Source organism: Papilio xuthus, unplaced genomic scaffold, assembly GCF_000836235.2.
Source record: "Papilio xuthus unplaced genomic scaffold, Pxut_1.1 DF826923.1, whole genome shotgun sequence".
In the NCBI taxonomy this organism is placed as follows: domain Eukaryota; kingdom Metazoa; phylum Arthropoda; class Insecta; order Lepidoptera; family Papilionidae; genus Papilio; species Papilio xuthus.
The window spans coordinates 3,711,600-3,730,190 of NW_013531726.1; the positions used below are offsets into that span (position 1 = coordinate 3,711,600).

An 18,591-nucleotide genomic window follows, 5' to 3' on the forward strand; every position below is an offset into this window, starting at 1 on the left:
AGCAAAACTTAAAATAATCAAATGAATTATTATTGTTAGAATTATGTGTAAAACTTTTATATATGAAAGAGTGTATTTTTAAATAGTAATAAAGTAAATAAAGGGTTAAAGTTTTTGTCGGATCGGGCATTGGTAAATAAAGAGCGATGCTCGTTTAGGTACAAAGTCTCGGGTTTTAGTTGCCATTAGCCTTGCCATAAATAATTGGGCAACGTGTTTCGAGGGATTACTGTTTAGCTTGTAACTCTCTGATGAAGGTTGAGCTGGATTAAGGATAAATTTCATGCTGTTTAGCTTAATTTAGGTAATCTAAAGCAATGGATTTATTTAACGAAGTTACTTTATCGTTTCTATTTAAGATAAATTGATTTTGCTTAATCTATAGTACGATTTAATATTGTTTAAATTAATTGCGGTGATTTCTGTATAAAATTATTGTATATTTCCAAGATATGATTTGAATAGTTTACTCGTAATTAGTTTTAAGGTGACTAAGATAGTAGGAACCATTGCAACTTGTAAATATGGACAAATAAGTTTTTACTTAACTAATGAATGTGAATATAGATATAATTGCCGTCAAAATGTTTTAGGCGCCTCAATATACTTAAGAAAAATATAGCATTTCATACGGTTTATATCACGAGGCCTTCTATATAGGTCATTATTATTTATTGATTTTGTCCGATAAATGATGATAGAAAAGTAGGACTAACTTGTTTTCGCGCTGAAGTTCATTAACTAACAAATACGTACAAAAGGTGTCAAAGTAATAACTTGATTGCAGGTAACTCACTTACACTACTAAACCTAAGTAAATAACTTGAAAGTTTATCTTGTATAAAAGATTGCAGAGTGGCGATTATCATCTAATTTCACGATGGTTAAAGTATTCATGGGATACGTTTGGACGTGGCGCGGTGGTTACATGCAACAGGAGTGCTATTGGAGGGCGGGAGGCATGCGCGGCAGGGTGCTCGCGGGCGGGGGGAGCGGGGCGCGGGCGGCACGCAGCCTCCACGCTCGGGTTTAATGAATCGCCGGGTACCGCGGCTAACGCTGCGCTCGCAACGTTCGGGCGCTCTTTTTAAAAGTTATTAAGGAACCGTCGTCTAACCCCCTCCCGCCCACGCAGCATATACAAAGGGTGGTGGACGGCCCGACGGCGGACGATTTCGAGGTAAGTAAATGCAACTATCGCCACCCGGCAGCGGCATCCCGGATGTGTAATTAGGTGATTAAAAGTTACGTCGACAACTTTGTTTATACTGCATTGTATTTTTTTGGCCTCATTTATCCGGTGACCCTTGTGTTTTTTTTTTAAATAAAACATTTTAAGATACGATAAAATGGAAATCCTTAAAAGTATACAGTTAAATATAAATTAAATTTACCAGACAGTTTTCGCTTAAAGAAATTCGTGCTATTTTCTTAAGAAGTTCCACAGTTTGAGTGTAAGATAAGTGTTGAAAAATTAAAAAAAGAAAATCTTGTTTTCGTGGTAGTCATTGTTCGTGCCTACAATGGATCTGTCAATGTTTCACTCGAGACGAATGAACTGTCGATGAAAAACAAAAACCGCATGCCAATACAGGTGACAATATTTTTAAAAAGAAAAAATAACCGAACATTTTTACGCGCTATCAATTTTCGGTGAATTCAATAAAGGAAAAATTCAATGCTTGAAATATAAAACAAAACAATCTGATTAGTCAATTTATTACATTTTTTATTTTTATTTTTGTTTGTATTGAATACGTTTGTGTAGACTCTACTTTTTAATTTCAACGTTATTGTTTACGAATTTTAGCATATTCATCGAAGTACAATTTTAAAATGTGGTCTGTGCTTTTTAGTTGTTGTTTATGGATTAAACAGATCTTTTAATAGTTATAACTACTATAAGCACAAAAATTATCACGTTTTAATAACATTTTCTTTATTTTTTTACACTAAGGAACTGCTTAAGTAAAGATAACAAAATTACTAATGTAAATGAGAGTTTTGGTATACCAAGGCTTCCTTCATCAATCGCTACAGATTACGGCTGGTTTCGTGAATATCCAATGGATTCCTAAAAAACTGATTAGCTGTTAATTCCATTTTATACACATTACCATCCTACCTGCGTCATATTTCTTATATTGTTTATATTGCTATAATATAAGCGATTTGATTCTCTTAATGAAATAAAGGTCCTTTATCGTAAATACACACACAAATCACAACCTTGGATCTGTGTGTGCATTTACGATGTATTCAACGAGAATTGCATAAAAATAGACTTTGCTGATATAAATAGCAACTTTAGTATGTTAAAATTAATGACTTTTTGCACTTTTATTATCTTACTTATATTACAAATGTTAATGTTTGGATGGATGGATGTTTCTTTGAAGGTATCTCCAGAAAGGCTGACCGGATCGCGCTGAAATTTGACATAGATGTAGAACATAGTCTGGAAGAACACATAGGCTACTTACAGTATTTTAATTCCGCGACGGAGTCGCGGGAGACAGGTAGTTATATTTATATCGTTTATTTTCTGCTTTACACATTATAATAGGTTCGAAACTTAGTATATTAATGCTTTTATCACAAAATGTAGGCTGTTTATCCGCTCGGTACAAACGCAATGATCGACTCAAGTTTGCACAAGTTTACACTTAACAAACAGCTAGTTCTAGTTGCATCGGAGTGTTAAGCGAAGCTAAGTTTAAGATACGAACTTTGTCGATATAACAATTTAATGCATTACTATTAGCTTGAGTTAATACCTATATCTTATTGTTCGAACAATACTATTTATATTTCATTATTTGTAATTATACACAAGTTATACAACATTTTCGATCAGTTTTAAAATAAAATTTTCAAGCGCCTGACAGAAATAAATAGCAAAAATATTATATCTGATAAAGAATAAGTAACGAATGTAATGAATGTAATTTGTAATTTGAATTTAATTAACTGTAATATAGCTAGTGATATATTATCGTCGTTTACAAATTTGTATCCAAATATTTACTGTTTCAATATTTCACCATAAACTGTCAAGTTAATGAAATTAAACATGAAGGTTTGATATAAAGATGAGAAGATGATGGCAAAAAATGTCAGAAGACCGAATAATTAGATGAGAAAAAAAATGTACAATGATGAAAGATTGAGCATATAAAGCCTTTATCGTAACGTCAAATATAATGAAAACCATTTCTTACGTTCAACGGATAACTCAACGTTAAAATCGAAAATTGATCTTTTAAGTTTTGATCAAGTATCTGGGCCTTTGTTATATTATATTTCAAAATGTTGAAACGAACTGGATTCATTGGAAACTTATAATTGTTTCAAACATTTTTCAAGTCAGTTACGATCTGTTTTATTCTATGCAACAATAATATTAAAAAGATAATGAAACTCCCCAACAACGGAAATTATCCACCGCAAACGCTACCGGGAATTGGTGCCAAGCATACAAAACTTTTCATGTAAAATTAAAAAAGCATGAAAAAAGACTACAATTAATGAATAAAAACTTATACAGTGGAACGAAGGGGCGTAGGAGTTTAACTTTTTAGTAATTTTTTGTTGCATTAAAATAAGTATAGAGGGTGTTAGCAAAATATGCGCGAATGTTTCCCGTTGGAATGCTCAACTCACCAATCGATCTATCGGCCCATCGGGAATCAACCTATAACGTCTGGGGTTCGATTTCTTTACAATGTATTTTGATTCTCATACTCTCTATTTTTAGGAAAAAAAATCCGAAAATGAGCCAGTGTATTGACTTAACATTAGCCTTACTAATATGTCGATGTTTGTGTCCTCTCACTATTCATTCTGACACTGAACTTTGTAACGAAAGCACGTCATTCGCGCCAAAGGATTCTTATTAATAATGTCTAAAACTATATGTCTATTGTTCATATGTCGATTATATTTACGTAATATTAAAATGTTGAACACTAGCAAATAACTATACAAATATTATTAAGAGACAATGAACAGAGACCTTGAAAAAAATCATGATATACACGTTGCAATAGTAGATAAATAAGTCTTTTTATAAAATCGTGTTCACTTGAGTTATGTAGACAGGCAAGGATAGGCTTCATATATTGTCACACTAGGTAGTTTGTTGGCAACATAACAGTTGTGTATCTGAGGAAGATGCCAGAAACATTGTTTATAGGTTACTTTAGCGGCACGCATGACATCCAGCGTATGACACGGTATAATACTTTATTGACACACAAGACTTGTACGGTATTTGTCGGATCTTGTTGATTTATTAGAAAACTAGCTATCACCCACACTTCGAGCGCGCGGAATTAAAAAAAAAATTTATTATAGTAGCCTATGTGTTCTTCCAGACTATGATCTACATCTATGCCAAATTTCAGCGAAATCCATTCAGCCGTTCCGGAGAAACCTCCAAATATACATCCATCTAATTATTCGCATTTATGATATTAGTAAGATTGGTCTTCTTTTTAACAAATCAATGTGATTTAAGATGTATGGTGGATATACTATACGAATTAAGCAATAATTAAATAAAATAACTTACAATATTGCTATATTTTTGTTATAAAATGTTATCTCAATGAATTAACACACAGAGTTAAGCACAAAAATGCTAATACTCTAGTATTAAGTTTCGAGTTAAGCATACGTGCACAGCACAGTGAAACCAAATATAAAAAGCTTTTAGTGTATTCAAAATGAACTGCAACATGACAGTAGCAAATAAAACATAATTTTGTAATCCTCATTTGTTTAACATTTTTATTAATAGCTAACTTTATTTAGCAGTTGTACAGCTTTATAGAAAACAATGATATCTTATTGTAATATTAACAAACTGAATCACAGGCAATCAACATTTATCGATAGACTCTCAACACGAAAAAAATGTCATCTTTGGTTTGTTACCACATTGTAATAGGTCTAGTTGGTTATGCCCTCACTTAAAAAGACATATGCTACTAAAGTTTGTGATACTGACGAATACGATTAAACAATTTATAGAAATATTTCGAATGTACGCTCTATTACTCATTTGAATATCTTTGAACCGTATGGCTGACTACAGAAGTTAAAAGTATACTATAGTATAATATATATCCGTAGAATCTTATTGAATATAAGTATAGTTACACTTTTTATAACTCAAGAAGGGCTTTACCGATATGTTTGAAAATTGGTGAGAGTGAAGGTGAGAAATGTGGTAGCTTAGAGCCAGGAGATGGACATAGGATACTATATTTTCTTTTTTATTTTTTTTTCGAATTCATGCCTTGACGAGCTGCTTTGTATTTAACTTATCTATATATTAAGTTTTTTTATATATCCACGCGGACGGAGTCGCGGGCGACAGCTAGTAGTTTATGAAGAAGCTTCACCTATACAAAGAAGCTTACGTGCTCTAAGACGTTACTCAATAAAAGATTTAATGTTAATGTTAGAGTCTTAACCTTAAATCAAGAGCATAATCACATTTTCCATGCTTCATTTATTTTGAAATCTTGATATAAAAAGCTAGATAGTTAAATTTTAAGGTTCATTAATATTTAACCGATAGGAGTAAACCCAAGATTGCTATGTCTGGCTCTTTGTTTTAAGCGAATGAATAGCGATACTATGAGTGGTACTAAATGCTAAATTCTATAGATATAAAAGATAAGATGAAATAAATATTTATGCAAAAAAGATTTATATGTACAGTTGAGGACGTTTATTAAAACCCAGTGAATTATCATTTGAGGTTGACAATACGATTAGGTCTTCTCTATCTTCACAGCATATTAACATAAGTGCTAAGATATACTGATGTTATGGTAAAATTTTGCTGTTCATTCTTCGATCTTAAGTGGGAAGCGAATTAAATTCTTTGACTGGTAATAATTATCGTACACTTAGCTATGTATAACATAAACGAAACTGAAATACTTATAATAAAACAATACTTATGTCTCAGTCAAGTGAACATTAAATAATAAAAGCGTATAAATCAATTCTTAATGACTTTCGATGGCATCATATATTCCGTCTAATAGTATTGGAAATCCAATAATTGCCGCGAACAGGCTTTAATCTGAGGCCAATGGAATAGATTTAATAATAATACCTCATTCGACATTCATTTTTATTTCAAACATTCAATAACCATAACTTTATTTATCAGATTTGCATTTATATTATAAATTAATGTACAGATTTCTTTAACAATAAACAGTGATTAGTTATTCGTCATCTAAATATTCCAGTTGCTTTTAAAATGATAATGAGCCGGTAACATCTTATCAAGCACTTTCACAATCTGTGTTACGTTACGTAGTCCACGCCGCAGCGGAAATAGTGATACGTTTGTATGAAAACGGTTCCGGAATGCGCGGTGTGATACGGGCGCTGCATCTGTGCGCTTCGCCGCAGCATTGCCGACCTCAATTACGCATATTGGCTTTTCAAATTTCTATATACACGCCCGAGAAAATATTTTCAAAAAATAGTACTTAGAAAAACTCCCACTAGACTACAATTTGTTGTGAGATTTCATTTGTGAACTTTCGAATAGTTCTACCATTGAAAAGAGCATAATAGAGCGTAGAAATGAGCATACAATTTTGCTAAGAAAAATAGCTTTCAATTTAATTATATTTAAATTTATGGCATTAGCTAATTTAATATTAGTTAATAGCTAAATTCATCTCTTGCATAGTGATTCAAATACTTTCAGGCGTAATACTAGAAATTTCCTTATGCGTAAAAGTATACTCAAAGTTCGGGCGGTATTTTCTAATAAAATCTTTAATAAGTACACATAGCGACGGGTATTAGCGTGGCAAATTTCCTCGCGGCGTAAATAATAACATAAAGATTTTCCAATACCCCTCCCCCATCCCATCTTCAGTCGGCAATAAGCGAGCTTTCGGCTCACATGAGACAACGTCACTTCAGCTTTCAAGCAAACCGAATCTTCAATACAATTTGTAAGATATTTTAAGCACGTATTTTTCCATTTTATAACCCCTCCCCTAAGAATCAAGGCCGTTTGTCTCTTGTAGACACAAATCGACGATGTAATTGAATTTATTTCATTACACTGTCTTACACGACACATTTACTGTTAATCGGTAATTAAATTATGTTATTGACAGAAAAAATACAATAACGGAAGCCATAGCAAAGATTGTTTGATATATTCAAATATCCAACAACAAATCAAAGACGCAATAAAAGGAACGCTTTATTACCATTGATCTGAAACAGAATCTACTTATTCTTTGAAGTGCCTTCGACAGTAAATGAGAGGAATTTCCTTATTGAAGGGAATTATCTATAAGTAAATAAATAAAGCAACGATTTTTAATTAAGGTATTTGGTATTGTATTAATATATACAATAAATATTAAGGTGATAAATAATTATTGATTTAATTTAATTTAAACTTATGTTTTTAACAGCAAAATTGGAACAAATGCCGAAAGACTTGAAAACGTTTTCGAGTTCAATGAGATTTTCCTTTAATCAAAGATTGAAGATTAATTAATTTTTGCCTCGCAATATAAATTACGTAACAATCTGTTGATCGGAATTCGCTGGTGTGTTTATAGTTCCAAATATTATTCATATTCTGTAATACTCAGATAGGTATTTTGACATTTTAACCATAGATGTTTTTATTGTACATTTTTATTAATTTTATTTTAACCTTTGACATTAGCTTTATTGAACACTTTATTGAATTTATTTTATCATTTTTTTAAGAAATTTTAAAATGTAAATAGATAGTAATTTTAATTTTATGAATTTTAAATTGTATAACATTCAGTTTTAAACTAGCAGTAAGGAATTATGTATTATTTAATAAGTAACTAGCGTAAGAATTTTATGATTATTAATATAGAACTCCAAAGTCTCTGGCCACAACATGCCAGGGGGAACGAGAGGCTTAGAGCCGCCCAAAAAAAAACTCAGATAGGTTGTGAAGTATCCAGGATTCAGTTAAGACTAAGTGCACATAAAATTAAAAAAAAACGTCAGAAAAATTATTATTAAAATAATAGTTTTACTATCGACCTACTAAACATTTGTGACGTCATAATGATTTAGGAAGTTTCAGTTGTTTGATTTACAAAAGCTAAAAAGCGATCGCCCAGTACATAGTCGTAACACAGTCCCGCTGCCGTCCTATACAAAATGAATCCTCAATACATGACTTCATACAAGACAATAACTGGCAGACTATTCTGTCAGCTAACACCGGAACGCGGCGGTGGATCGACAGCACATTCAAAGCGAAAATATTTCGCAGATAGCATACCGTACGGCATTCGTTCAGTACACATGAAACGTTGAACCGTCTCTGTATAGAACATAGCGCCTTTATAGTTTGAAATATTGCTGCATTCTACAAAACAGTTTTATCATCATCAACTTTTAGTTCAAATAAAAGTAAAAAGTGCATAGATTTTTAAACAATACTAAGCAAATAACTGCTCTTAACGATGAACAAATGAAAAGATAATATTTTATACTTATTTTTACTTTCAATATTAGGAAGATCTAGATATGGAGATGGTATGGATTTTACTTGTTTCTTTTAATATCATATGTTAATGTTATATTTCTAATCAGATAGACATGTAAGTTGCAATTGTATTGATTGGTTTTGTCTTGGTGTTAAAAAATGCTGTTTGATTAAAAGTCAAAGTTAAGATAAAAGATGAGCTTAGAGTTTCCATTTCTATGAATTTATTATACTTTATTTTATATACTCTTATACTACTTTCTGTAGCTTTGTACCTTTGTATGCTTGATTTGTATTGTTTATTTCCTTATTCTTATATACAAATTGAGCAGAAATATAGGTAACAATGAGTTCAATTAAACACAAACAGTTTTCTTGTCATTGAGAGATAGCTTCACAATTGGCCGGGCGCTTTGTTTACGAGACTTGAAAAGGTCTATTGTGGTCGTCTAGACGAATCCTTATGAAAACATATTGTACTCGAACATATTGTTTCTAAACATTATTATTGTGAAGTCGATTAGTTTTTTTATTGATCAGGACATGGCAAGCGATAATTATAATAATTCTTTTAAAGACATTAATTAATTATCCAACAAGGAAATATTTGAGATTTTTTATAAATTACCGTAGTTTAAAAAAAAAAAAGTTTAAGTCCTTTAATCTCGGCCTTCTCAAGTTTGGTGATATACGGTTAACAAGTAGTTACCCCCGACTTCGTCCGCATAAAATAGAAATAAAAACTAGTAATAAATATAGCCTATGTCGACCGGTGATGGTGTAGCTTCCCAACAGCGAAAGAATTTTTCAAATTTATTTAGTGCTTTTGAAGCCTATTCAATGCAAACAAACAATCAAATCGTTCCTCTTTATAATATAAGTACAGACAAGAGGTAAAAATATTAATACTGTCATTCGTGTTTTTGTCTTTGGATTTTTTGCTATTAGAGAATAGACTAGAATACTATTTTACTATATGTAATTTGTATATTTATTTCAAGATATAGTGAATGTAGTCCCATATTCATTTATCCTTCTTTTTCCATTGGTCAAGTTAATAATAAAAATGTCTATAAAACCTAAAAAGATGCCTCCAGCTGTCCGTGTCTTTAAATATCTTGCCGGATTACACGATTCTTGCCCCCGGCAACCAACAGCAACTTAAAAAGTTTCCAAAAGGAGGTGCCGGTTTATCAAATGAAAATTTGGGGTAAAATCGTCAGTTAACGAGCGAAGTTTTCACCACAATGAATGTAATTAATCGAAAACTTCTTTTAAGCAAGTCATTGTCTGAGATGTTTTTAACTATTCTGTAGAGTTATCCAAAGCAGGTGTTATTAAAATAAAATTGAGGATATTACGAAATATTATTTATTCAAGCTTCATGTTCTTTTATTGTACGTTGTTTTTCTTTATCTACACATATTAATAACATTGGATTTCGATAAAACATCTATATGTTTTATCGAAAAAAATATTTCGGGAACATAATTTATGTGTTGTTTACAATGAATTTTTTTCTTATTTTCTACTTTGATGACGTCACAGGTGATCGATAATTTGAAATAAAACATTTGAATTCGAAATGTCCTTATAAACTCTATTGCATTATAAGCTATTACAAATATTTTATTGTATACGATTAGTGGATGCATTTTTCGGCTTCTGACATAAGCAAAAATTATAAATAATTTGTCTGACTTTACTGAGACTGCTTAGTCTTAAACTGTTGTTAATTATTCAGTAGTTCGAACTGAACAAACAAATCATAGACAAGCAAATGTTCTCTTAACTGAACGCTGACCGCAAAACTAACACTCATTTATTTAATCCGAGCTGAAAGACTTCGTTTATTAAATAGAGTCAAGATTATCATAGCTTAATGTAAGAAGCGAACTCATCCACAACAGTCCCCCATCTTAGGGCGCCTTGCGCGTGACGCCAACAGATAAGCTAATTACTTATTGTGATTTAGCAACCGGTTCTCGAGGAATTTTTCAACGAAATTTTTAGAGCGCGATTGTGAATAATGGGCTGCCGTCGTCCACCACAATAGCAGTAATTAACCGGACAATTTAACGTTGGAATTGCGAATTAAGAAACTGTCGACTACGAAGGTAGAATAGTCCGTGCGGATAATTTTAATGAAGGGGTTTTAGAAAACTGTAAACATCTAAATAATACTATTCGGGACGAAAATGTATGCCCGTTATTGCTAACAGAAAACTGCTACCTACAAATATGAGTAACATAAGGTCCCTACGTATGTGTGTAAAAGAAATGTAGAATAGAGTAAAATTAATAGATAAACGGAGATTACTCTCGATGAATGATATTCTATGTATTTCCAAAACCATTAACAAATAACATCTAGAGTATTAAATTTTCGTAGAGGGTCTACGGCGTAGCAATGACTACGACCAACTTTAACTAAAATGTTTCTGACGTACGAATGAAAATTTTGCCGTTTCATGTATACATATGTCGTTAGAAACCAATTAACATTTGTTAATAACTTAGATCGAAATCAGCTTGTTCGCATACCGTAATGGCGCGGCGAAATAGGCACGAAATCACCGCGCGTGATGCTTCTGACCTCATTTCATTCAGATTATTTCGACATTTAACGTTCAGCAGATCTGTACTGCGTGTTATCGCTTAAACCGTCATCAATTATCAATATTTCACAGCTGTCATGTGTTGCCGGAACAAAAAACTTCATCATGCCACTGACCTCTTTCCCCAACCGTATCATTATATTCAGATACTGAACAAAAAAGGTATTCATAAGTTTTTACCGATGACCAACACTGCCTCAAAGGGTCGGATATTTGCCTATGTGATTTATGTTAAAAATACAGTTTACTAGCTGTCGCCTGCGACTCCGTTCGGGCGGGATTAGAAAAACTTAATGAGTAGCCTATGTGTTCTTTCAGACTATGTTCTACAGCTGTACAAATTTCATCAACATCCGTTGAGCCGTTCCACAGATATCTTCAAACAAAAATCCATCCATTCACCTAAACTTTCGCGTTTATAATATTAGTAAGATTCGGTCTCCAATAAATCTAAAATATTTAAAGAACTAATGAAAATTCTGTGTGACGTATGTACATATTTCGTTGGTATAAATATCGACACATAAAAATATAGTTTCCCCAGTTTTATTAAAGTTACAGCCTTCTAATATCAAGTTGTATAAACAAATAACAGAGAGATATTGGAGGAGAATGTTTGCTTTATATAATGGAGGAAATAATCTTAACGTAAGGCAAATAGTTATGACTACATCGAATAGTTATTACTCGAACAATGGATACTTGATTCTAATTTAGCGTTAATCGGAATTCGGATGTAAGCATAGACAATGTGAAGGCAACAATAGCAGTCGGAGTTAGGAGCGAATGTAACTCGTATCGGCGGCGTGCCACGTGCTAGATAAGCGTTTGTGCCGACTTCGTAGTCGCGACATTGTACTTTAGAAGACATAGAACAAATAATAGTATTATAATTTGAAATAAGTATGGCATATATATAAGTATCTATGTGCATATTTATTATTAACTAAATCGAAATTATTTTGTTTGCTTTGTATATTTGCAACGTGAAACGCGACATGCAGTGTGGAGTCCTAGTTATAGTAAATAACAACCAAACACAGGCTTTAAAGTCTTGTCGTAGCAATTTATTTATTTACTATAATTTCCATGGTAGGCATATGCTTAGCTATATATAGCTTACAATTACTTTGGGTGATATATATCCGTGACATAGGAGTAAAACCATTTAGTTTTATAAGACCAATTTGAAATCCCCCAGAGGCAATCCAGTAAATCTCAATTTGTCTCAGCTAAAGCAGGTCACGGCGGAAGGCTATAACGTTGTCTAAATGCTGCCGAACTCCCAGCGGAGCACTCTAATCCACTCGGAACGGGCTGGTGTCAAACGCAGGCCCGGCTGTTTGTATTGTTTATTGTCGCGCCCGATCGCTAAAGACGCGCCGCATTGAGCCGACCTCGAAGTCGGATATGGTTTATTAAACAATTACAACTGTGTATTGATTTTTTCTTCTTTATTTTCACATTAACTGTATATTTAAACAAAAGAAAGTCATCGCGAGTTCATTCTTTTTGATTGTAAGTTATGAAAGCGTCTGAAGGTATACAATAAAACGTTCATATTGAAGTTATAATTTTCAAACATTCATCTCATTCGCACACATGTAGAATAAAATTCTATATAGTGTTTCAAGACCTAAAAATCACATGACATGAATCAAACTTAGTTATTGGAGATTTGTAGAAGCTAGAGACAGAATATTAGATTAAAGACGAATAAAAGCAGCGAGTTATCGGAATGGAACACAACACTTGAAACAATATACGCGGGCGGCGGCAATCGTTCCTGTTTTATCTGAGTTTGCTCACGCTCGCCGCGGAAACTGATGTAATAAAAACTTACCATGTGTTTGTATGTGTGGACGTGGCATAGAAACGATACTTGTATTTCTAAACGCATATATTTTGCACTTAACTGCATCTTCATTCACTCGAAGCATCGCTATTTTATTATTAAATAGATTGTTTTCTTTCTTCATGTCCTATTGAAGATTTACTATCGATTTCTTTATTTAAATAAATATGCCAATAACAAATTGATTTCTTTCTGTATAAAATTTTTAAAGGTATTACAACCAGTCTTCTTCCTGCCGGATCTCAACACATTCTGACGTGTATACGGGGTCATTGCCCCGTCTGTTGTCTATAAGCGGCTTGGCTTACACTTCAAAACTTTTCTCCCCTACTGCTGTTACTCAATAGATATGGACTGTTCATTGGCTCTCTTATAGACGTAGAGTGCTATCAAATTTCCTCCATCCAGTCATTGTTTCATCGTTACTATTCCATTGATTTTCAGAAGCTGTGCGATGTTTCACTTTAGTCTGTCTACTTCTATTTACTAATCGCCGAAAACTAGAAGCTTTCATAGAGCACACTTTCTTAATAAAGGACGTTGACTCGTATTTGTTTAAAAAACTGTTTTATTAACAATATTCCATATGGAGAGTGTAATAAGCGGCAGCGGTTATTATTCATGAACTTAGGTTAACATTAATGAGAATTGTACTTTTAAGTGCTTCTTAGTTCTAAGAATATAACAATTTAACCAATAATAAACACACAATTTACGTCGTTCTAATACGAAGAAGTGGCCTCAAGATACCGTATAAAATATTAGGCTTTTAACGAAGATATATAAATGGATATTAGATATTGTTCTATATTTAATACAGTAACTGGTAAAATAAAGAATTTAGTAGGAAATTAAAACAAACATTGTTATCTATCATAACGTATGATGTTCTATTGGTGTTAGTAAATACATTTTGAAGAAAAATAGTTTCTTGCCGACGTAATTTAGCTTCTTGAGCATACAAAAAAGGCGATTCTTTCATTCATCTACTTCTACTTCAACAATAAAATAATAATTCTTTCTATCTTTTGTTACAGATGCATCTTTGAAGCTTTCTTGAAAATAATGACGATGAAGTTCTGAAGAAAATTCTCTTAATCACTATTGTATTGAAAAATGAAATTATACAGAACCTAAATATAAATCATTAAAATTTTAAATATTAAATTTATTCGGATACGATGTACGGAACGTAAGTCATTACTAAGAGATCGTACGTAAAATCCAAGATGGCGGATTCATTGCGAAAAAAGAGAGCTGTTTCGTTGGAGACCGGGGGACTACCACTGGTGTCAACATTTGCCCTGCTGACAATAGTAGCAGGTAAGTAATATCACTATGTTTGTCCTAGAATGGATGTCTTAAATTTAACAGAATTAAATCGTTTAACAGTGGTAGAGCCAACAATAACGTCTGTTGCATTTATTGATCGGTTCGACCACTGATGAGTGTGCGTGCCGTAGGCCTTACTTTGATCCTTTTCCCCTTGCCATTCCTTTCTTATTAGGAAAGGATAGGAAGTGGACGTGGGTTAAGAATAAATACCTTATTTTTGTGCGACATATCCTCTGTCAGTTAGAGGTAGGCACAGCATCTGCAAATATGGATGTCGATCAGCAGTGGTTACTGCTATATTTATGTGGCCGCTTGTTCGTTTGCGACCTTATACTATAAAAAAATGTAATGGAATCTAAAAGTCACTACACACTAACACTATCGTAGCACTTGTGTTTTAATAGCGAGTTACGACAATTGAAACTGACGGTTACTCACACAATATTACAACGTTATACACTCAAAGACGAATAACTATATGAATACTTCAAACAATAAATCCTTACTTGTCTAATGTTAGACACAAAAGAATAGGATACGTGACTAGTTACCTGTAAAAGGTAAAGAAATATTCCATAGTAAAAATGTTGTAATGCTTCAAAAGCTACTTTCGCCGAGTATATGAAAGTAAAATGTATTAAAGCTGAAAGTAAGTGAAGCGCGACTTAGGTACGTTGATTTGATTGAAGTGAATGCGGTTTACGTGACTGAGTTTGACGTCACTCACTTGCTTAAAACGTTCCCAAGAAAACGACTCTGAAACTTTTTTTCTTGAATTTCCTTATAGCTGACGTGAATTAAAATGTCGTAAATGTTACATTTTTATTTTTAGTGTACAATATAATATTTTCAACGCTATATTGTTTTATTGCAATTATTTTTTTATTATGGAGATCAGTTTTCCCACAAGATGGACTATATCTTTTTCTATGCTGTAAGTCGGAGAACAAACAAGCGGCCACAAAACTGGATAATAGTTTTTAATTCCATAATCCATAATCGTTGAAAAAAGACCTTCTTTAATAACAAAGTAGTAGTATACCAAAAATTTTAATTACTATACTACATAATTTTACTGATCAATTAAAATATTATAGTGTGTACCAATGACGAAGTAATTTTATGATCGATTACTTGTTACGTCAAATTTCACCATCGTGGCTGTAATGAGAGGAGCCTCAAAGAGCGTAGCTCGTCGGGTCCAGTTTAATGTGTCCTATCACTAATACTAGCAGAGATGAAAAGCTTAATATCAACTTCGGCGTCTTGTTTTATGCTCTTTGAAGTTACTAATTTTCTCACACACTGAATAAATTATAAGTGTCTTTAATATGTCGATTGGAAGTGATGCTTATGTTATTGTATACTACGTTTTCATTCGTTTGACCTTATGGGTCATTTTAGTAATCAATCGCTAAAACACTTGATAATACAAGTATTTTAGCGATGAGATTATTTTAAAAATTTGTATGACTGAAGCATTTTGGAATTTATTTAGCCAATTCTAAACTTATTAATTCATCAAATTGTATTAACATTTTGGAAACATTCTATTCTCTTCCTTATTTTCTTAGCAGTAAGAATGCTCTGTATTCAGTTTTAGAAACAATGTTATACCCAATTCTCTAACGTAACCAAGACGCTTGCACTTAGACATCCACATGGAGCGTTAGTTTAGCGGATTCCAAGTTTAATTGAAAACACTTTAGCATTTTCTTTTAATTGTTTTGGGCTTACTCATCACAGCGCTTGCCCACCTCGAATTCCACAATTTCATTATTGTCGCTTAATGAAAATGGTTTTATGTTTGCAAATAAAACTTAAATAATGCGGCCGGAATGTTAATTGAAATATACCGTAAAATTTGCTTCAGCATAACGCTACTAATCATGGAATTAATTGTATGGAAATTAGTGGACGTGTGAGCGGTGGATTTAATGCATTCTATCAGAATGTAATTATTGGAGTCGATGAGCGTGAAATACTGAATAATTGGAATTCGTAATCGGCTACAATCCAAACCAAAATACGGAATGCACGTGGATTATTTATTTCATTATGCTTATAATATTTTTATTACATCAATGCAAATGAACCAGGATTATTCATCACAGCATCCGATTAATATTGGTTAAATTGATTTTGATACCTGTAATAATTTATGTGGTCTGAATAAATTATTATTCAATTTAATTACATTTACTACTGAACTTTACCACTTTAACTCATAGTCACAATATTTTTTTGAAAATAGAGACTCTATCATTGCCAATTCAGTTATATTTTAACAACTAAATTCTATTCTTGTAGACTATAATTAAAATTTCGCAGATTGAAATCTATGAACTAATTTATTACTAACAGCTGCCTACGCTTGTCTGCGCGGAATTAAAAAAAAATAGTAGCCTACTTAATTATTAGCTTATATGTCTTTCCAGACTATGTTCTGTAACCATGCCAAATTTCATCGAAATCCGTCGAGCCGTTTTGGAGATAACTTCGAACAAACATTCATCCGTACATCTAAACTTTTGCATTTATAATATTAGTAAGATTTAGTTTTTTTGTAGGTGGTTATATACTATAAACTGTAATAAAATATATACATAAATAAATAAAAACATATGAGTAAACAATAAAGAGCAATGCCACTATCGAGACATTATTAACTTTCATTTGACACAGTCGGGTTGACGCATGCAGTCGCGCAGACAAAGGCGCTGCCTTCCCAACAAACGCTTAGATGTTTTGTTCCATTATTGTTCGGGAAATGGCGGCAGTGCTTTGGGAAATTATGTTAGCCCTAATGAAATCTCTTGACTGAAATTGAGGTCATACATTGCAGTGCAATTTCATAAATGGCAATTTGTTGTTATAACTTTAAAGTCCTTTGTACTATTTCAATTTGTAGAAGCTTTAATTCCCTACATTGAAACATAGAAATGCTTTGTTTCCCAATTTATAAAAGTGGCTCTACATGTCGCGTATATCTATCACAATTTCAGATTTTACATTCTTATAACCGTGAAATTTCAAAGCTTATTTCTGGACAATTAAATAAAATGAGGCAGATGATGTGATTCTTACACGTAATTGTGTGCATTGTTATTTTACGGTCAAACATTTAACCTGTCAGTAATTTTTCCCCTATGTTTATGTTAGACACTAATATTGTATGCCTAAATATGAAGATATGTGACGGAGCCCTAATTTCAGTCGTAGATTCCTTATAGGAAAGGTGAAGTAGATTTGGCGAAGAAGGAGACTTATAGGAAGGTGAAATATCCTCTTTCCGTGCTTCCTCTTCTCCGTTTATTAAAGGCAGGCAACGCATTTGCAATTGCCGATATCTATGCACCGTCGGTGCGCAATTTCGGCGAATTCAAACGGCCGCTTGCTGATTTACCACTTTATAATATACCTTTACAAAAACGGGTCTTTGAATAAAAAATACATAATTGGTTGAGATATGTTAGTCTTACCCTTGTCACTTGTCACGTGTGAATCCTTATAATATTCATGACCGTGAAACATCTGCATCCGTGCAATTAGAATTCACGAAATTTATTTATTTATGTGGTTTATCTTACTAGCAGTTGCCCTCGACTCCGTCTGCGCGGAACTAAAAACACGTAATAAGTTGCCAATGTGTTCTCCCGGACTATGTTATATATATATATATATATATATGCCAAATTTCAACGAGATCCATTCAGTCGTTCTAGAGATACCATCAAACAATCCATCTATTCATCTAAACATTCGCATTTATAAAATTAGTAAGAAGATTTTTGTTCCCTAACATGGCAATGTGTAACTATATTGCACTATATGTGTAATTATATATATTACACAATGTTATATTTTTATAAAATTATAAAAAAAAAACATTGTGTAATTATTACGTTGTTTACGTAAATTGGAATCCTAATTGTCTGCAGTTAAAGGATTAATTAATACGGACTTAGTACGTTAGAGATCGATTAGGTAAACGATATAGTTAATTGAATTTATATGCCGGTAAATTGGATTGGCTTCTAATTATTATTGTCTGATGTATATGTGTACTTATAAGCTGTTATAAGTACTGGTGCTGACCAGTAGCTTAGTATGTTCTAACCAACCATATTGAAAATATAAATTTCAAATAAAAGTGCTAAGAAGCGGTACTTACTGACATCAACGTGAAAATAATCTTCGTTCAAATGTTGATTAAGTTAAAGTGTGATTATATTTTTTTTATTTTA

General features: G+C 32.5%; 1 protein-coding gene across 2 annotated transcripts in view; it reads left to right on the forward strand.

The window, feature by feature from the left end:
- The first annotated feature begins 1,055 nt into the window (after window positions 1–1,055).
- Window positions 1,056–18,591, forward strand: part of LOC106122417 (lachesin) — a 34,264-nt gene continuing 16,728 nt past the window's right edge. The window contains exons 1-2 of one of the 2 annotated variants that reach the window (XM_013318362.1): window positions 1,056–1,180; window positions 14,047–14,332. In XM_013318362.1, coding sequence (XP_013173816.1) covers window positions 14,239–14,332 — 94 coding nt within the window. In that variant the 5' untranslated portion in view covers window positions 1,056–1,180; window positions 14,047–14,238. Of the gene's footprint in view, window positions 1,181–14,046; window positions 14,333–18,450; window positions 18,569–18,591 lie in introns of those variants that run through there. The other variant, XM_013318363.1, reaches the window with a different exon arrangement.